We start from the raw sequence: 22,463 nt of genomic DNA, 5'->3' as shown, positions 1-22,463 counted from the left end.
ATATTGGGCAATTGGGAGTTAGGGATATTGATTTGACCTTAGGACTTGACTGATCCAAATGCCAAATTCTAATTTGAAAATGAAAAACTGGATGTCTGAGAAATGGAGTGATTTGGTGAAGCAAACAATGGATTCCCTGGTTAAAAATTTTACTCTTAGCTCTGCCATTGAGTTCCTGAGTTAACCATTTATGTAGTGGTTTCTTAACATGTTTTATTTTATTTTAGTTTTTTAAAGATTTATTTGAGAAAGAGAGAGAGGGAGAGTGAGCAGGGGGAGGGGCAGAGGGAGAGAGAGAGTATCTCCAGCAGACTCCCCACTGAGCATTGAGCCTGACTTGGGGGTGGGGGCTGGATCTCAGAATCCTGAGATCATGACCCGAGCCAAAATCAAGAGTCAGACACCCAACTGACTGAGCCACCCAGGCACCCCAATATGTTTTAAAACTAAAAAATTTAGAGAATCAAATCAGTTCTGTGGAAATACACACCAAACCCACTTTTGCTATAAATGCCTCTATGGTTAAGCAGATTAGGGCAACAGCTTTCTCCATTATTTGTTCTAAAACGTAATTCATAGGTTCATGAATTGAAAAGAACAACTCTGAAACTATTCCACAAAAGGAAAGATGATTTCTTTCTAAACAAAGTTTTAGAAACCCCAAATACTAAAGTTTCCATGTTTATGCTTATTTATGAAACTTGCCTACCTTCCAAGCCGATCCCCTAGCCACCCGCCAAAGAATGATGCAATCATTCCACCAACTGCAAAGCTAGACACAGACAAGGACCAGAGCATGGTGACGAGGCTAGTAGATGCTGTAGTTTCTTCCTCCACCAAAGGTGTTGGTATTGAATCCCCTAGGTATGGGACTGTGGGCAGTTCCTTTGTACTGTTGATAGTATAGTTGTTGATAGCTTTTCGGTCATTCAGTGGAATACCCAAAACGTATTCATAATGGGATATTATTACCTGAGGAAATAAAATAAAGAAAAATAGCTCCAACATTTCAAATATTCTATACACCTTTTGTTTGTTTTTCCCTTAGAATGTTGTTAGGTGTTTAAAAGGGTCATCCCAATTATATGTATTATATACATACAAACACAGATAGATTTACTTACAGTTGACCATATCCTGTAAAACAGAGGTTGCAAATTCCAGTGCCCACATGAACTAGGCAGGAACAAATAAGTAAAGGAGAACCTTGATAACTAGAGGACTGAAATACTGTCTCTACTATTGAGAATATAAGAGCAAATGGGCAAGATTATAGCACTGGAGAGCATTTCCCCCACCTAAAGAAGGAGGCTGAAATGTGAGACTAGTATTGCATGACCTTTAATTTTTAAAAAAGAAGCCAGAAATCTGGGTTTTTATGTAAAATTCTTCAAGTTTTAAGTGCAGGCATCTATTCAAATTGAAACTATTCTGCAGATAAAAAGATACATTTTCACACCATGTTACCTCTGCACAGCAGGGTTTAAATTGATTTATGTAAATATTCTAATAGAAGCATAAAAATGGCTGTAAGAAAAAAGATTGGGAAAGATAAGATGAAGCCAAAAATAAAGTTAGTATACAAAATATAAACCCTCGGTGCTATATCCTTGCTAGAAATATGCTATAAATTTACCAGTAAATTTCCTAGAAGCCAGTGCAAAGAGAGGAAAACAATCATGTGTATTGAATTTCAAAGATAAAAATAACTCAGTGGCCCCTGAGAAGGGATTGATACCTGAAGGAGTTTCTTCCTCTGTGTCCTCACAAATTTCAGTATGTAATAGAATGAACAGAACACAAAATTAAATATCACACAGCCATAGTTTATCCTGTGTTTCAGAAGAGGCAAAGATCCTACCAAAGTATAATTGAGTAAAGGCACAGCCTTCGGGCTTCTTCCCTTGTCCTTCCTCTCAGTGCTGATTTGGTTACTATTCAGTGGCATGGGAGGACCTCTGACAAGGACCTGGAATGAACCTGCTCTAGGTTGTCAGTCATGGGCAAGGCCCTATGTGGTAAAATCAGCTGAGTGAAGGAGGGAATTGATATCCTCTTATGATAAAAGAAGTCCGACCAAGACATTTGCCTCATTAGCAGACCATTCTACATGGATAATATGCATAGAAAAAAGGCTAGAAGGAACTATCTGAAATGTTCTCAGCTGTTTGCCCTATGTGGTAGAATTAGTATAGGTGATTTGTTCCAAATACTTTCTATAGCAGGTATGTGTAGTTTTTATAATCATAAAAAAGTGTGATTTTAAAATACCCTTAAACAATGCTACGTGTCATTCCACTAACAAACACAAATGAAGCTGAACATCTATTCTTCTATAATGATGTTTAAGCAGCTTGTTAAACACAGAAAGAGGGGCTCTAGAGAGGACATGAAGCCCGATGGCAGTGGGGGATACCTATTTTCAAGTCTGGCTCTAGGACTTGGATTGAAGGAAGGGAAACCTTAGCCTAATTTTCTCTCTCCTTCCCTGGAGAAGATGGTTTAAATAGGATGTGAAAAGGTCTTCCACAAAGAGACTCTGCTGATCCTAAATTACGGTGATGCTGAACCAAATTTCAAGAAGGCTGCTAAATCGGCACGTGTTGTCATCACCCACAGAAAAAAGTGGTGACCCCCAGCATTGTTATCTAAATCTCTCAACTACAGCAAGACCACCACACTCATGATAATATGTGGCACCCAACCAAAGCACATCTTCTGGCCCAAGGAGCAACGCTTTCAGGTGATAGACTATGGTCAGTACACATTTTCCTTGGAGTCCAACATTGTAAGGGAAGAAGGTGAAATATGATATATTTGGAGAAGGAAAGATGGCGGAGGAGTAGGGGACCCTATTTCAACTGGTCCCCAGAATTGAGCTGGATATCTACCAGACCACTCTGAGCACCCACGAAACCATCCTGAGATGTAAGAAGATCTGGATCTCTACAAACAGAATATCGCAGGTGGTTGGTTTTGAGGTACGAAGCGGGGAGCCATGATTCCATGAGCAGATATCGGAGGATAAACGGCAGCGGGAGGGTGCCTGGACGTGGGGATCCTACACCGCCGGTGAGCGACAGCCTCGCACGCCGGGGACGGGCCACAGACTCGCTGACGGGTAGCGGCGGGGAAAGGACTTTAGGGCAGCCCCTGGGGCGGAACCCAGAGCGACGGGGTCGCATGGGCGAACTGGGAGCGGCTGGCGGTTTTAGAAGCACAAAGGGCAGAGACGTGCCCTGACCTGGAGGCAGGACTGGGAGCGCTGCGGAGGGGCGCACAACCCAGGACGCTGCAGTTTATAGCAGCACGGACAGAAACGGAGACGGTGTGGCCTGGAGAACTCACTGAAGAGCAGACTGCTGTCTCTCTGCTCTGGGGCAGAGGGTTGGAAACGGTCTCTTCTGCTCTGACTCGCGGAAGAGACGCGGAAAGCCACCAGGGAAAGGCGCCAGAGAACAAAAGCCCCAAAGACTGATTCCCACTGAGCCCATCCCCCGCCACAGGGGCACAGGGCAACTCCCCCCAAACAGGTTTGCCTGAGTAACAGAGCGGCAGGCCCCTCCCCCAGAAGACAGGCTGGGAAAACAAGAGGCCAGCAACACTAAGGTCTCAAGAAAACAGGCGCATCTTGTTTGGGTTCTGGTCAATAATTTGGATGCTATACATTCCCTCAAACACCCATCAACAGAATGATTAGGAGGAGGAACCCCCAAAATAGAAAAGACTCAGAGGTTATGACTTATGCTGCAGATTTACAAATGGATGCAGATATAACCAAGATGTCAGAGATGGAATTCAGGCTAGCAATTGTGAAGACAATGGCTAGAATGGAGAAATCAATTAATGGCAACATAGAGTCTCTAAGGGCAGAAATGAAAGGTGAATTGGCAGAACTTAAAAATGCTATCAATGAGATCCAATCCAATCCAGATAATCTAACAGCTAGTGTAAGTGAGGCAGAAGAACGAATAAGCGACCTGGAAGACAATATAATAGATAAAAAGGGAAAAGAGGAGGCCAGGGAAAAACAACTCAGAATCCATGAAAATAGAATCAGAGAAGTAAGTGACGCCATGAAGCGTTCAATGTCAGAATAATTGGAATCCCAGAGGGAGTGGAGAGAGAGAGAGGACTAGAAGATGTATTTGAGCAAATAGTAGCTGAGAACTTCCCTAATCTGGGGAATGAAACAAACATTCGAGTCCTAGAGGCAGAGAGGACCCCTCCCAAGATCAAGGAAAACAGGCCAACACCTCGACATGTAATAGTAAAACTCGCAAATCTTAGATACAAGGAAACCATCTTAAGGGCAGTTAGGGGGAAGAGGTTCCTTACGTACAGAGGGAGGAACATCAGAATAACGTCAGACCTATCCACAGAGACCTGGCAAGCCAGAAAGGCCTGGCAAGACATATTCAGGGTACTAAATGAGATGAACACGCAGCCAAGAATACTTTATCCAGCAAGGCTTTCATTTAGAATGTATGGAGAGATACAGAGCTTCCACGACCAGCAGAAACTGAAAGAATATGTGACCACTAAGCCGGCCCTGCAAGAAATATTAAGGGGGGTTCTATAAAAGGAGAAAGATCCCAAGAGTGATATTCAACAGAAATTTACAGGGACAATCTATAAAAACAACGTCTTCACAGACAACATGATGACAATTAATTCATATCTTTCAATAATCACTCTCAACATGAATGGCCTAAATGCTCCCATAAAACGGCACAGGGTTGCAGATTGGATAAAAAGACAGGACCCATCCATATGCTGCCTACAAGAGACTCATTTTGAACCTAAAGATACATCCAGACTGAAAGTGAAGGGATGGAGATCCATCTTCCATGCCAGCGGACCTCAAAAGAAACCTGGGGTAGCAATTCTTATATCAGACAAATTAGATTTTAAACTAAAGTCTGTAATAAGAGACACAGAAGGACACTATATCATTCTTAAAGGGTCTATCCAACAAGAAGATCTAACAATTGTAAATATCTATGCCCCCAACATGGGAGCAGCCATCTTCATAAGCCAACTGTTAACCAAAATAAAGAGTCATATTGATAACAATATGTTAATTGTAGGAGACCTCAATACTCCACTCTCAGCAATGGACAGATCATCTAAGCAGAAAATCAACAAGGAAACAAGAGCTTTGAATGATACATTGGACCAGATGGACCTCATAGATATTTACAGAACATTCCACCCTAAAACAGCAGAATACTCATTCTTCTCAAGCGCGCATGGAACTTTCTCCAGAATAGACCATATACTGGGTCACAAATCAGGTCTCAACTGATACCAAAAGATTGAGATTATTCCCTGCATATTCTCAGACCACAATGCTTTAAAACTGGAACTCAATCACAAGAAAAAATTTGGCAGAAATTCAAACACTTAGAAGCTAAAGACCACTCTGCTCAAGAATGTTTGGGTCAACCAGGAAATCAAAGAAGAACTTAAACAATTCATGGAAATCAATGAGAACGAAAACACATCGGTCCAAAGCCTATAGGATACTGCAAAGGCGGTCCTAAGGGGGAAATACATAGCCATCCAAGCCTCACTCAAAAAAATAGAAAAATCCTGAATTCACCAACTAACTCTACACCTTAAAGAACTAGAGAAAAAGAACAAATGACGCCTAAGCTACTCATTAGAAGAGAAATAATTAAAATTAGAGCAGAAATCAATGAATTAGAAACCAGAAACACAGTAGATCAGATCAACGAAACTAGAAGTTGGTTCTTTGAAAGAATTAATAAGATCGATAAACCACTGGCCAGACTTATCCAAAAGAAAAGAGAAAGGACCCAAATTAATAAAATTATGAATGAAAGGGGTGAGATCACGACTAACACCAAGGAAATAGAAACAATTATTAGAAATTGTTATCAACAACTCTATGCCAATAAACTGAGCAATCTGGATGAAATGGAGGCCTTCCTGGAAACCTGTAAGCTGCCAAGACTGAAAGAGGAAGAAATTGACAACCTGAATAGGCCAATAACCAGTAACGAGATTGAAACAGTGATCAAAAACCTCCCAAAAAACAAGAGTCCAGGCCCTGATGGATTCCCTGGGGAATTTTACCAAACATTCAAAGAAGAAATAATACCTATTCTACTGAAGCTGTTTCAAAAAATAGAAACAGAAGGAAAACTTCCAAACTCATTCTATGAGGCCAGCATTACCTTAATCCCCAAACCAGGCAAAGACCCCATCAAAAAGGAGAATTTCAGACCGATATCCCTGATGAATATGGATTCCAAAATCCTCAACAAAATCCTAGCTAATAGGATCCAACAATACATTAAAAGGATCATCCACCACGACCAAGTGGGATTTATCCCCGGGACGTAAGGGTGGTTCAACATTCGCAAATCAATCAATGTGATAGAACACATTAATAAGAGGAGGGAGAAGAACCATATGGTCCTCTCAATTGATGCAGAAAAAGCATTCGACAAAATACAACATCCTTTCCTGATTAAAACTCTTCAGAGTATAGGGATAGAGGGAACATTCCTCAAGTTCATAAAATCTATCTACGAAAAACCCACAGCGAATATCATCCTCAATGGGGAAAAGCTGAGAGCCTTTCCCTTAAGATCAGGACCACACCAAGGATGCCCACTCTCCACTATTGTTCAACATAGTACTAGAAGTCCTAGCAACAGCAATCAGACAACAAAAAGAAATAAAAGGTATTCAAATTGGGAAAGAAGAAGTCAAACTCTCTCTTTTCGCAGACGACATGATACTTTATGTGGAAAACCCAAAAGACTCCACCCCCAAATTACTAGAACTCATCCAGCAATTCAGTAATGTGGCAGGATACAAAATCAATGCACAGAAATCAGTTGCTTTCTTATACACTAACAACGCAGCTGTAGAAAGAGAAATTAGAGAAACGATTCCATTTACAATAGCACCAAAAACCATAACATACCTCGAATAAACCTAACCAAAGAGGTAAAGGATCTATACTCTAGGAACTACAGAACACTCATGAAAGAAATTGAAGAAGACACAAAAAGATGGAAAAATATTCTATGCTCATGGATCGGAAGAATAAACATTGTTAAAATGTCTATGCTACCCAGAGCAATCTATACCTTCAATGCCATCCCGATCAAAATTCCAATGCCATTTTTCAAAGTGCTGGAACAAACAATCCTAAAATTTGTATGGAATCAGAAAAGACCCAGAATCTCCAAGGAAATGTTGAAAAAGAAAAGCAAAGCTGGGGGCATCACGTTGCCCGATTTCAAGCTATATTACAAAGCTGTGATCACCAAGACAGCATGGTACTGGCACAAAAACAGACATATAGACCAATGGAACAGAATAGAGAACCCAGATATGGACCCTCAACTCTATGGTCAAATAATCTTTGACAAAGCAGGAAAAAACATGCAATGGAAAAAAGATAGTCTCTTCAATAAATGGTGCTGGGAAAATTGGACAGCCACGTGCAGAAGAATGAAACTCGACCATTCTCTAACACCATTCACAAAGATAAACTCAAAGTGGATGAAAGACCTCAATGTGAGACAGGAATCCATCAAAATCCTAGAGCAGAACATAGGCAGTAACCTCTTTGACATCGGCCACAGCAACTTCTTTCAAGATACATCTCCAAAAGCTAGTGAAACAAAAGCAAAAATGAACTTTTGGGACTTCATCAAGATAAAAAGCTTCTGCACAGCAAAGGAAACAGTCAACAAAACAAAGAGGCAACCCACAGAATGGGAGAAGATATTTGCAAATGACACTACAGATAAAGGGCTGGTATCCAAGATCTATAAAGAACTTCTCAAACTCAATACCCAAAAAACAAATAATCAAGTCAAAAAGTGGGCAGAAGAGATGAACTGACACTTCTCTGAAGAAGACATACAAATGGCTAACAGACACATGAAAAAATGTTCATCATCATTAGCCATCAGGGAAATTCAAATCAAAACCACATTGAGATACTACCTTACACCAGTTAGAATGGCAAAAATGGACAGGGAAAGAAACAACAAATGTTGGAGAGGTTGTGGAGAAAGGGAAACCCTCTTACACTGTTGGTGGGAATGCAAGTTGGTACAGCCACTTTGGAAAACAGTGTGGAGGTTCCTCAAAAATTTAAAAATAGAGCTACCCTATGACCCAGCAATTGCACTCCTGGGTATTTACCCCAAAGACACAGATATAGTGAAAAGAAGGGCCATATGCACCTCAATGTTCCTAGCGGCAATGTCCACAATAGCCAAACTGTGGAAAGAGCCGAGATGCCCTTCAACAGATGAATGGATAAAGAAGATGTGGTCCATATATACAATGGAATATTACTCAGCCATCAGAAAGGATGAATACCCAACTTTTACATCAACATGGATGGGACTGGAGGAGATTATGCTAACTGAAATAAGTCAAGCAGAAAAAGTCAATTATCATATGGTTTCACTTATTTGTGGAACATAAGGAATAGCATGGAGGACATTAGGAGAAGGAAGGGGAAAATGAGGGGGGTGGAATTGGAGGGAGAGATGAACCATGAGAGACTATGGACTCTGAGAAACAAGCAGGGTTTTAGAGGGAAGGGGGGAAGGGGGATTGGTTAGCCCGGTGATGGGTATTAAGGAGGGCATGTACTGCATGGCATGGAGCACTGGGTGTTATATGAAAACAATGGATCATGGATCACTACATCAAAAACTAATGATGTATTGTATGGTGACTAACATAACATAATTAAAAAAAAAAAAAAAGAAATATGATGTATTCATAGAAGGCACCCAACAAATGCTTGGACCTTCATTTTATACCGCTCCCCCCTCCCCAGCTTCTCTCCTTTTTTCCTCTCTTTCCTAACTAACCACTTTATTGAACACCTTTATGCTAATCATTGTGCTTGGCACTGGTGACAGGAAGAGGAAGACAATCCTGCCCTAAATGACCTGACAGCCTTAATTAGAGCAAAGGGAATGAAGTCTTGGTTCCCCCACTTACAAACTGTGGGAGCTGAGAAAAATGACATCCCACTCCTGTTTATTCATTGTATACCAGAGTAGGGCTGCACAAAATAAATGAGACAAATGATAGAAATTATTCAATATTTTTAAAAACACCCATCCAAATAGTTATCATGGAGAAATCCAAATTTTGTTGGACTTCCAGACTATTACTTAGCAGTTATATATTATTTTACTTTGGATTAGCTAGGAGGGACAGAATTAGGGGGAAGGATAGGACCTTCTTAGTGTTAGGGCTCCTAAAGTCTTTCATCTAGCCTGTGATTGGGCATAATAAGGTTTTTGGAGGTTAGACTAAGGAGAACATATGTTAAAGCACCTGATGCACAGTGAGTTGGTGCCCAGTAAAAGCTTATGCATAAAGTGAAATAAATCCTTCTATTGCTTCCTCTTATTCCCCATCATTTTTCATTCATTTTTTTACTCACATATGGCTGGGAGCTCTGAATAAAGGTTGCAATAAGCTCTTAAGTTTTTTAAAACAACATCTGTAGGCACGTGGTATTCTGGCTGGAGTTTTCTGTGAGCTCAGCGAACAGCAGAGTCAGAGATCAAGAATTGTTTATTGCCCTTTCTTTGTGAGGGTTACTGAGGAGCCAAGGCCAAGTTATCAGCTTTGAAACCACGCACGTGGTGCCTGACAGAATGCTGGGATTACCCTATGTTCCCCACGTGGACACACTTTATCTCTGGGTATGAGGAACACAGATCTTTCAGTCACTGACAGAAATTGCCAAAAAGAGATTTGAATTGTACATGTGTCACTTGCCTCTTGAGGTGCATTGATCACACCAATGTCATATCCAAACTGGAAGGAACCCAGTGCAGCAGTGAAGACCGTGAAAACCAAGGTCCCGGTGATCTGTGGGGAATGAAACACAGGGCTGGGAAACACAAGGCAATTTCAGTTACCTACCATCGTGTCAGTGTGCAGCTTGGACTTCTGACAGTCTCTACAGGCTGGTTCTTGCTCCTTGGTACTCATTCACAGTGTACCCTATGCTCCCAACAGGCCTCATTCATACGAGAATGCAAGAGCCATTCATCAAGGGCCCTATACTGCTAAAGCTGAGAAAAGTTTGGGACAATTTCTTCCAAGAGAGGAACCAAACATCCTTTTCCATACATATATTTAAGATTCAAAATCAGGTCTGAAGACTAGAATTGCTGCTGACCAAAGGAAACCACCGTGATAAAAACAGTCAATTTATATCATTTGGAGAGGTAAAAAAGACACCAGTAACAAAAAGATAGGGAGGTCTCCTGGGCATTGTTATGGTACAAAAACACCTCAAAACTCATACAAGAGGCATCAGCCAGGCTTTATCATGACCACATCAATATCCAGGTAAGGATAATTTCTAAGATTTGCAACTAGTTGAATCTAGAGTTATGGATTGAAGGATGTTATTTTCTTTCCAACTCCATGTAGCTACAAAACTCAGTGTAGAAAGGGACAGAACATTCATTCCCTTCAACTCATAGTTACATGTCTAACCATCTTAGAGAAATCATATCATACATATAGAATCTCATATCAGGATATTTGATGCAGCATTGTGTGTGTGTGTGTGTGTGTGTGTGTGTGTGTGATAGCAAAAATTGTAGAAAGAACCAAAATGTCATTCAATGGAAAATGGCCAGATAGATTCAAATACATCATGACACATTCAACTATGCTGTGCTGCAGCTAGAGTAATGTGATCATTTTGTACTGACTTACTGTTAAGTGATAAAGGAAGCTGTGTAATCTCATTAATTTTTTAAAAGGCTTAAACTTGAGCATTCTTTGATTTGTGCATGTTGTATGTAAGTCACAGAATATTTTCTTGAAGAACAGATAACAAAAGGATGACCATTGAGGAAGAATGTGAGACTAGAGAAGGGGGATAAACGAGTATTTTTTCTTTTATTTATATTATCAGACATTTTATAAGGGAATGATTTCCTGTATAATTACATAATTTAAATGTTTAAATAAACAACATGGGATATTGTAGAAACTTCACTGAACAAATGAATGAGTCATATCAACATGAATTCTAGTTCCCACTCTGATGTTTAGGGAGCATATGACCCAAACCACTTTTCCTGTAGGATCTTCAGTTTTTCTCTAAGTAGGGGGATGATTGTAAATCCCTACTCCACCATGAAAAGTAGCTTATTAACCAAGTCCTCTCATTCCCTAATAAAGCCAGAGATTAGAAATTTCAGTGTCATCATCAACAAAGTATTATCACAGAACCAGCCTGAGAGCCTTGAAGTTACGGAATCTAAGGGTTCTAAAACCAGACCCTCATTGGAGAGCTTGTTATAGGTGTAGCTTCCTGGGATTCACCCCAGACCTACTATTGGATTGGAATCTCTGTGGTGAGAATTGGGAATCTGTAGGTTTGTTCTCTTTCCACTAATTCAGAATTAATTTCAGGTGGCACTCTGTAGGCTTTTCTTCCCAGCAACTTCCTTCCTGAAAGGACTTAAAACTTTCTCCAAAGATATGATAATATTATATTATCCTAAAAGAAGCACATATATCCTATATCTGTATATATCCTGAAAGAAGCATATATATATATCATATAATATACATTATATATATTGAGATATAAATCATATATGCATATACATAATAAAATAATTACAAATAAATTCAAAGTATGTTAACTGTAAAATGTACCTGTGTGCACAGGTTTGTGTGTGTGTGCACATACACACACACAATATGCTACATGGTATGGGATTACCAGAGATTTTGAATTATCCTTTAATATGTAACTAGATATCTAATACCTAGTGCCTCAGGCAACCAAAGCTAAAATGGGTTCCATTTACTTGGTGGTTTCTCCTCAAATCCTTTTTCTCCTTCAGCTGTTTCCAGGGACAGAGAATTTTATCCTTTCATTTTATTTGTAGGAAGTAACCATCATCAGCCGTGAGGGGACCAGAGGGCACCTTGACAAGGCTTCCACCCACTTCCCTGATAGTCTCCGTCACTACAATCTAGACAATTTGATATTAGGTGCAATGCAAACACAACTTCAAGGCCTAATACTGAATATTTCTGCCTACTGCATGCCTATTTTTTGCTCTATGTGATTGTCTCTTTTAACTGTATCGGTTTTCTCTTGCAGCTATAACAGATAACACAAGTTTGTTATCTTACAGTTCTTGTACATCAGAAGTCTGGTACAACTAAAATTAAGATGTTGGCAGGCTGTATTCCTTTCTGAAGGCTGTTGGGGAAAATTTGGGTTGATGGTAGAATTCTGTACCTCATGGCTGTAGGACCAGGATCTGTGTTTTTGTGCTGGCTGTAAAGTGAGGGCCATTCCCAGCTTTAGAGGCCACCACATTCCTTGGTTAGTGGTGTCCTTTCTCTATCTTCACAGCCAGAAATGGGCCGGTCAGGTCCTCACGTTGCATCTCTCTGATCCTGACTATAGCCGGAAAAGTTCTTCCCATTGAAGAAGTTATGAGATTAGATTTGGCCTATCTGGATAATCCAGGTTAATCTTCCTATCTCAAGGTCCATAATCTTAATGACATTTGTAAAGTCCTTTTTGCCTTTTAGGGTAACATATTTACACATCCTGGAGACCAAGTAATGGACACTTCTCATGACAGCACTATCAGTATCCCTATTTTATAGATAACTAGACTAGGTTACAGTCTCACAGTCAGTAACTTGTGCAATAATGACTTAGATCCAGACCCTATGCTTTTAACTAATTGGTTATTTTGAATTTCTCATTGGTCAGAAACAGACATTCAAAAGTCAAGCACATCTAAAAATCTAGGATCATAATCTTTCTAAATAAAAAAAAATCTAAGAGCACACATATTCGTAGAATTTGCCAAGTGTGATGCTGAAGCCAACTCACCAACACCCACCAGTTTCAAGTGCATTTTCCCACTACCCACCACACAAATCCCCTCCTTCCTCATCTATCCACAGAAAACTTTTGTGACATTTCTGTACAAAAATCCTAAAGGGAAAAAGCTACTCAACTGCTCCTCTGTAGCTCAGCTGAAGAAGAACCTCATGGCCTTCCCACCACCAAGCCCAGGGCCAGTTGCATCCCTGCATCTCCTTTTCTTCCTGTAGCAGAATGTCCAAGCACTTGGTGTCTTAGTGACTGCCCTTCCCACTCCATCCCTGGGCTTCCGCTCTCTACTGGCTCTCTTCTCCTGCCCCCACCAGACAATCATATAGTTCCTTTCTTCTTATTTTAACAACCCAACTAGTCACCATGCCAATGGTGAGCAGGGGTGCTATGGAAATGGAAGTTAGGGGTGAAGGTGGTGGCCGTAGCAGATTTGGTACCCCATAATCTCCATCGGCTCTCCCCTGCCGCTCCAAATACACACTCTAAGTCACAACAGTGTTAGCTGCTCCACATTACTTTGATAAAAATGAAATTTAATTTTCAAAGACTTAAGTTCTCTGGAGCTCCTGTCTCATTACTTTCTAATCAAATTGTTCTAAGTCATTACTATAGCAATTCTGGGGCTGCCCCTAAGACCAATTTCTCATGTTATAGGAGTAACAGAAAAAAGGAACTGTAAAGGAAATAGAATTTTTAGACGTTTAGAAATCTTAGAGTGTCCTTAAAGTCCTTGTCCTCTGGTCTTCCTGGCTTCTTTTTTCAGAGTTGGCTTTGGTCTTCCCATCTTGCGGGGGCAGGGCTGCAGTTTCCCCACTTTAACTTCCTAAGATAGGAATTTTACCTCGTCGGTCAGGTAAGGAACAATGTTATCAATTTTAAGATGGTCACTTGAATTCCCAACTAAAGTGATAATCCCAAATATAGAAGTCTCTGAAACTTTGATTCCTTCCTTCCTTCCTTCTTTTTCTCTTTCTTTCTTTCTTTTTTTCTTTTACTTTTAGGTTTAATTTCCCTCTCTGAACCTTACCTTAAACTGGCTCTTTGCTTTCCATCTTTTCTTTTTCTGTAGTGAAATGAAAGAGATATTCAATCTTCTATATATTTTGGTACTAGGCTTGGACAGAAAAGTTTTGTTTATGAGAAGGGAAATTTCTGAAGACTGTTAAGTCTGAATTAGCCCATCAATCCTATCCATTATTCTAGTGGCCAAGAGGTTGACTGAGGGTAGGTACATAGGAGCTAATGAAAACAGTGAGAACTTAGGATCTTACTTTGTCCAGGCTCTGTTCTTTCAACAACTCTGTAGGTAGTAATTATTATTATCATGTCACATATGGAAAAACCAGTACAGGGTAAGGAACCTGTCCAAAGCCATATACCTACAAAGTGGCTGAAGATCTTCAAGCTTTGTCTCTCACCTCTTCATAGGCAACAAGATATTAAGCCTGACTCTTAGAAAGACTACCCCCACTTAGAGCTTAACAATTTTAAGTTAGAGAAACTAGGTTCCACATCCAATGAAAGATATGCCACAGGATAAATGTGGGAGTACACAGAATGGGCAAGTGGCTGAACCCTAACATAAAACAAAATGTGGTATTTATTTTGTGGCTTAGAAATTAGATGGGGTTTGTTAGAAAAAACAAATAGACTTGGAATTCAGAAAACCTAGAAGACTACCAGCTAGGCCCTTAATATCCCTGAATCTGCTTCTTTGCCAAAAAATGGATATCATAAAGATTAAATAAGATACTAATGTGGTCTTCCTATAAATAATGAAAGGGCTATAAAACAATTACATCTTTAATCACATTAGCACATCATTTATCTCTCTTGTCAACCAACCACCTGTCAACTTTTCATATGTCACCAATAATCTTCACAACAATACTACAAAGTAAAAGAAATATCCCCATTTTACAGGTGAGGAAACCAGGGCTTATAGAAGATTAAGTGATATGCTCAATACCATGCAGCTAGTAAGTAACAGATATTCTAGCATTTGAACCCAGAGCTGGTGTTCTTAAACTCCCATTTCTAAGCAAAAAAGCCGATTTTCAGCAGCTACAGACTGACTGGTAGGGAGGAGAAGCTGACGTCTTTCCTCTAAACTGCATGGCTCCATATGCCAACCTAAAGGTGATCTTGCACCCAACTTTGGAAAACTCCAGGGGCCTCTCAAGCCATAGAATTTTCATGTTGAAAGGGACCTTAGAGAACAGAGGATTCTAGTCTAATTTCTTCATTTTCCACTTGAAGAAACTGAATTCAGGTCCTTTGTCTGAGTTAGACAGTACGTTATTGTGTATATTCAGTGTGAGAACTCAGGTCTCCTAACCCTCAGTTCCATGCTTATCCCACTTCTTTCAAAGTCTGGGCAGATTTACAAAGCTGAAACATTGTGCTTTACATCAGTTCTCATTATTTCTGGGTTCCATTATTAAGCAATTCCTTGGTTCTCAAGAAAAGTCCTACAACAATTTCTAAAGGGAATTTAGTGATAGTTCAAAATGAAGCTTGAGCATTTACTATGTGTCAGACACTGTGGTAAGCATATTACCTTCCCTTTTGCAGTCTCTTACAAACTTTAGTTATTTGAACACTACCTTTATTATTTTTGCCAAATCTACATACTATCTGTATAGTTATTAACTTAATATTTGTCTTTATATCACCTTTAAAATGCTAACTACTTTAGCTTTATCCTGGGCTATAATAGGAAATCATGAAGTCCTAGTTATTTTTAAAATACATCATGTAAATGCATAACTATTAACATTAAAATATTTGTCATCTGTCTCTCAAATACTAGCTCATTTAAATACTCCCAGACTATAAAGAACTATTAGAATCCCTGTATATCTTATATCCTCTTACTATATCCCAATATGTTCTTATTTTGTCACAATATAGAAAACCCAAGCTCAGTTAAATAACTGAACTTTGGTCTCACAGCAGGTAAGTAGCATCATCACACTCCAAATCCAAGCCTGGCTAACCGCAAAGTCTGTGCTCCTAGCCTTGTCACTTACTCACATGAAGAAATGCTCAGCAGAGTAAGTTACAACAGGCCAGAACTTTAGATATCCTACTCTAAGAGGGCTACAGATTTACCTACTTGTGTGATTGTGTGAAGGGTTGGGTGTGTTTGGTTGGGGAAAACTTATAAGAGAACGACAGCACTATGACCTTTTTAAGTTTTTATTTTGGGAAGTATCATATCTATAGAGAAGTTGAAAAAGTAAGGCAGTGAACATCCCATAACCTGTGTTCAGGAATGGTTAACATTTACATTTGTTTAACTTTCACTGTGTATGTGTGTGCATGCACAGGTATGTATGTAGTGTGGTTGGAATCATTTGAAAATCAGTTGCAGATATTAGTGTCACTTCATTCCTAAATACTTTAGCATGTACTCACTAAGAATGAAGACGTTCTCCTACATAATTACAATACCATCATCATATCCAAGAATATAATAGATATATTAATATTATCTAATATAACAGCCCATTTTCGAAATTTCCCCAACTGTCCCCATATTGTCCCTTACAGCTGTTTTCTTCTTTCCAGGATCTAAGATCACTTGCTGCACTTGGTTGTCAGTTCTTAGTCTCCTTTTATCTAGAGCAGTCCTTCTGCCTCTTGTTTTTCATTCATTGTCATTTTTGAAAATTTCTGACCAATTTTCATGATTAGTTAGATTCAGGTTAATCTACCCTTTTTTTGCACATTCCTTCAGTAATATGGTTATGCAGAATCACTTGAGAAAGTTACACAGACTGCTCAGAAAACAGCAAATATCCTTAAAATTCTGAATAGATATATAAAATACTGAATATGATACATATTTTTGCAGCTAAATGAACTATCAGTTGGCCAAGAGAAGTAGCTTCAATCTGTGGTAGCTACACACAACATCCCCCAAATCCTCCCTATGGTCACCGACTTGAACAAATCCCCCTATTCATTTCCTCAAGCTGATTTAAAATGAACATAATGCTACTTTACCTTATCTTCTGTCATTTTATCGGTTGAGAGTCCTCCTCTTAATTCCAAGTCCTGTGGTGAGTGTGGCACATGCAGCTGGCCAGCCTTTCTCCAGCTTTCTACTAGTTATACATTAGAGGAGGAGGAGCAAGGCAACGAAGCAGCCTGGCCATTACCTTTAAAATCTGATTTCAGCAGAGGCTGAATATTGAGGAGAATCTAATCAATAAATGCTTGCCTTAATGACTTGTGGCTTCAAAGTTGTGCACCAGCAAAAGAAAATGGGAGCAGGTCCCTCAGGCATAAGTCACAAACCAGAGGTGGTCACACTTTAATACGTTAAGTACACCAGTAACCGGGAACAGGTGAAAAAAGAATTCTTTGGGGTCTTTTGTAGAAGATGAGATGCTGGGTTGATGTTTCATGTTGTGGGGATGACAAAGACGAGGGACATGGGAGGCATGCTGTGCTCTGCTCTACAGAGAACCAGAACTGTTGTTTGTGCTTTAGAGGTGGGCTGTTTGGCCAGAGGCCATTGTAGGCTTGAGTGGTGTATCTGAATGAGCTTCCGAGAGCTATGAACTTGGGTTTGAATCTCAACGTTTTACTGGTGGTAGATATTACCTTAAGCAGTTGGCTCCCAGTGACTTTTCTGTGCCTTAGTTTTTCATTGAATAAAATGAAAACAGAACACACTTTGTTTTGCTATATGGATTAAATGTGACAGGAAAGTGGTTAGCTTAGTGCATAATAAGTGCTCAGCAAAATGTAGGTTGTTATTGTTTTTGCAATTATTATTATTGGTTTGGTGTATGTCTAGAGGTGCTTGTTGGAGTGTAGAGTTCTCAAATAAATCTGCTCATTTGGCTTGAGTCTGTACCCTTCTTTTTTTTTTTTAAGATTTTATTTATTTAAGAGAGAGCAAGCAAGAGAGAGCCCGAGCTGGGGGGAGGGGCAGAGAGAGAGGGATAAGCAGATTCTCCACTGAGCCGGGAGCCGGATGTGTGGATGTGGGGCTAGATCCCAGGACTCTGGGATCATGACCTGAGCCAAAGGCAGAGGCTTAACTGACTGAGCCACCCAGGCGCCCCGAGTCTGTACCCTTCTGTGTCTCCTCTATAATGTTCAGTCCCTGTGGGAGCCCAGACAGTATCAAAATTTGCTGAGCTTGAACTGTGTGTGGCAACTATTGTCACTTGGTTCCACTGAGGCTCAGCCGGAACCAGTTCCCAGCAGAGGAGATCTCTAACTGACAGTCCCCTGAACCAGGATGTTATGAAGAAGCAGTGACAAAGTGAAGAGGTAAGGGAGACTCTGATTTCATGTGTCTTTTATTTCACCACCACCCTTTTATTTCTATTACCTCTGTGGGGCAACCCAACTGAATAAGTAATTCAGCTCACACCACAAACTTGAGCCCAGCACAGTCCCAGGCTCTGAAATGCATGAGATCAACAAGACACTTAGGAGTTCACAATGTATAAGAACAGACAAACGGAATCACAAACACTCATACAGTTTTGTTTTTTTGCTTTCTTGTAGAAAAACACTAACGAATACTATTAGTGATAGTTAATCTTTATTGAGTTGTTTCTTGTTGCCAGGCGCTGCTCTCAGCATTTTACATGGATTAACCCGGTCATCATAACGTAAGGGACTCTCCGTTGTAGAGCTAAGCTTTGGGGAGCAAAGTTAGCCCAGTTAGCTCACACTGACGTTAGTGCATAACCAGCGCCTGGCTTTCTGCACCGGTTTGGGCTGGTGATGCGCACGCCCACTTGTCAGAGCGTCCACAATCAGGAGAGAATTTAGCAATCATTTTCCAGGGACAGAAAATCCTAGCCCTGGGAGGACTGCTATCCACTGACACTGCAAGAAAGTCTTTGGGCGGCTGTGAAAAATGAGTTACCTTCTGATTTTTACCAACCTTTGTTTTCTGAATCTTCCTTTTAAGAGACAGAAATGGGCTTGAATGCGACGTGGGTTCAGGTGAGCCTTTAACTTTTCCTGCCGGGTCGGAACTGCGCGTGCGTGCAGGGAGCTGTCCTCCTCTTCATTGGGAGAGCGCTCTCGCTAACCTGGACAGACGCGGGACCTTGAGCCACCCAGACCAGTTTCCTCCGGTTTAGCCAGCACCTCTCTTGTTCTGCTCTTGCTCAGAAATGAGTAATCTCTGCACCGTTTAGGGATGGGCTGAAACTATCTCCGGGGTGGGGTGGGGGTGGAGGGAGTCAGCTACGGTGATTGCCTTGATGGATTTTAGCCCTGGGAAGACTGCTATTCCATTTCGGCCTCTCAGGAGAGTTTGCCCAAGTGCCCACCGAAGGAGTTGCGGGTCCGATGGCATGGACGTATCTTCGTGTTTCCCTGGCTGTGATAAAGTCAGGCTTTTTGTGTTTTGCTGTCGGGCTGGGGGCCGCTCAGAGAGGTGCTTCAGTGCCCATAATCACCAAGAGATCCCGGCTGGGTGGGGTGAAACCAGTTCTGTGTGGTTGTTCTTTAGGCTTCACACTTTAAACCCATTAGGTCAGATTTTTATTACATCGTGATTAATTTAATCTTCGTAATAGATACCAATAGCTGTAGGTGGTGAGAGTTTCCAAGTATAGAAAAGAGCCTCTTCTTTTTTCATTATTTATCTTCCTTTCAGTAACACAAGACTTTAGCTTATTTCTATTAAAGGGAAGAAAGAGCATGCTGCAAAATCTTTCATTGGGGCGGGTGCGGGTAATGCAAAGATATCTCTGGGGAACCGAATCAAGTAAGTTCAAATTGGGCCAAGCTAGGAGCACAAGGGAGGGCTGGAAACTCCTTGTCCCTGAGGAAGTCCAGTGTATTTTAAGATTGCTGAGTCAGATTTGCCCTTATTGTAGCTTGCCTCTTCTCCCCCTCTCTAGTTACTCTCTGGTCCAAGCCACCAGCATCTCTCCTGACTGACTGCCTGGTCTCCCTGTCCCCATTCTTAACCTACGGTCCCTTTTGACAGAACAGCCAACAATGATTTAAAAACTAAATCAGACCATAACCCTCTTTGCTTAAAAGTATCCAGAGGCTTCCCAGTCACCCTTAGAAGGAAACCCACATTCTTTACTGTGGCAGGAGAGGCGAATTTGGTGTAGCATTCATTCCTTGACGCTGAGACCTTCTCTCTTACTCCTCTCCTCCTTTTCTGCTCAGCCACACTGGCCTCAGACTTGTTTAATGTGTTGCAGGCTCAGCACCTTTGTACTCCATGGGCCTCTGCCTAGAGCTGTCTGCTCCAGATTTGTATGTGGCCTGACACCTCTGCATTCAGATGACAGCTCAGACTCTCTAGCCAGGCTTCTTGAGGTGGACACCACCTCACTTCCAACCCCTTCCAACTCATTCTCAGTCTTGTTACTCTGCTTTATTTTCTTCATAGCACTTATGCTTGAAATTTTATTTACTAATATTTTATAATTAAAACATTAAACATTTAAATAAGTTAATGAATAATTATAACAATATAAAAATTGTTATCTATGACATATTAGCTGTTATATTAATAATAATTAAAATATTTGTTTAAATATTAAAATTATTTTAATTAAAATGTATTATTTTATTATTTACTTGTCTATTATTTATTGTGTTCCACTTTCCCCACCATGCCTAAGTCCCATGAATGCAGAGACCTTGCCCGTTTTGTTATTTCCAGCGCCTGTGAGAGTGCCTGGTACACTCAATAAATATTTGTTTAATAAATAAAGGAAGTTCAAGAAGAGTTGCCACGTGCTTTCTTGCAGTGGGGGAAGAGGAGTCTGAGGCTGGCATTGGACATTTATTGATTTAACGTTCAATAAATGCAGTATTTACACTGCATTTTGCTAGGCACCAGTTACAACAGGGAACAGAACACACAGGTCTCTGCTCTTATGGGGCTTACATTCTATAAAAGAAACAAAATGAGTACTGAGGAAGAGGACAACAGGGGGCGCCCACTTTAGAAAAATGAGTTCAGAAAAATGTTCTTTGAAGGATGTCTTTTTCCTCGATACCTGAAGAATGGGCAGGCAGGATGGAGGGGGAAAGTGTGTGCCAAACTTGAGGGAGGAAAAATCTTAGGTTGAAGAATAAGAGAAGTTTGGTTAAAGCAAGGGAGCAAGAGGAAGTGGCAAGGGATACTACTGGGGAAATAGACAGCAGCTGTATTCAGGCAGGGCTTTGAAAGCCATGGGAATGAGCTTGGATTCATGCCAAGGGCAATGGGAACTCACTGGAAGGGATTAAGCATGGCAGGGATATGATCCATTATATGTTTTAATATTACTCATGCTGTTGAGTGAGGGGTGGATTAGGTGGGGTACCCATGAAAGAGGAGAGACACAATTAATTGCAAGGCTCTTACAACAGTTCATACTTGCTATTGACCACCAAAATAATGGTGGTAGCAGGGAAGGAGAAGTAACAAATTCAAGATATATTTTGGCAATGAAGCTGGACTTTTTCCTAATTGTTTTGGGAGAGGAAAAACTCGGGATGGCAGATAGGTTTCTGGCTTGTTAAATTGGGATGATGTTATGCTATTTAATGCTACAGGTGCTGGGGGATTGTTTATTCATCTGAGTGATCATCTAAGTTCACCTCCCAGACCTCAAGGAGGGTTGCAATAAAATAATCAAAACAGATATATTTTGTTTTACTTTTTCAAAGTTAAACCTTTTCAGATAATTGTAGTTTCACATGTAGTTGTAAGAAATAATACAGAATTCCCATATACCCTTTCCCCAGTTTCCCCCAATGTAACATCTTGTAAAACTACAGTATAATATCACAGGATATTCACATCAGTAGTAAAGATACAGAACATTCCCATTGCCACAAGGATCCCTCATGTTGCCCTTGGATGGCCACACCTATTTCCCTCTTATCCTTACTGACTCCCAAACTGTGGCAACCACTAATCTTTCCTCCATTCCTATAATTTTGTCATTTAAAGAATGTAATATAAATGGAATTAGCTAGTATGTGTATTGGTCAGTGTTCTCCAGAGAAATAGGACCAATAGGATGTGTGTATATACATGAGAATATGAGAAAAAGATTTATTTTAAGGAATTGCCTCACATGATTGTGGAGGCTTAGTGAGTCCAAATTCTGATGGGGGATACCGGCAGGCTGGGAACTCAGGAAGGAGTTGCAGTTCAAGTCCAAAGGCTAGAGAATTCCCTCTTGCACTGGGGAGATCAGCCTTTTGTTCTATCAGACCATCAGCTGATTGGATGAGACCCACCCACATTCTGGAATACAATCTACTTTATTCAAAGTCCACCAGGTTAAATGTAAATCTCATCCAAGACACTCTCACAGAAACATTCAGAATAATGTTTGACCAAATATCTGGGTACAGTGGCCCTTACAATTTAACACATCAAACTAATTGTCATAACATATAACCTTTGAGATTGCCTTTTTTGCTCGGTATAATTTTCTCAAGATGCATACAAGTTGTTGCATGTATCAATAGTTTGTTGGTTTTTATTGCTGAGTAGTAGTCCATGGTGTGGATGTACCACAGTTTGTTAAACCAC

General features: G+C 40.4%; 1 protein-coding gene across 1 annotated transcript in view; it reads right to left on the bottom strand.

The window, feature by feature from the left end:
• Positions 1-16,948, bottom strand: part of SLC2A2 (solute carrier family 2 member 2) — a 33,561-nt gene extending 16,613 nt beyond the window's left edge. The window contains exons 1-3 of the mRNA XM_032406197.1: positions 16,934-16,948; positions 9,805-9,897; positions 710-972 (exon numbers count right to left, since the gene is read on the bottom strand). Coding sequence (XP_032262088.1) covers positions 710-972; positions 9,805-9,897; positions 16,934-16,948 — 371 coding nt within the window. The remainder of the gene's footprint in view (positions 1-709; positions 973-9,804; positions 9,898-16,933) is intronic.
• Positions 16,949-22,463: the final 5,515 nt, after the last annotated feature.

Source organism: Phoca vitulina, unplaced genomic scaffold (assembly GCF_004348235.1).
Source record: "Phoca vitulina isolate PV1807 unplaced genomic scaffold, GSC_HSeal_1.0 scaffold8, whole genome shotgun sequence".
Classification (NCBI taxonomy): Eukaryota; Metazoa; Chordata; class Mammalia; order Carnivora; family Phocidae; genus Phoca; species Phoca vitulina.
The sequence above is the reverse complement of the archived record's forward strand: the minus strand, read 5'-3'. Positions and strand labels throughout refer to the sequence as shown.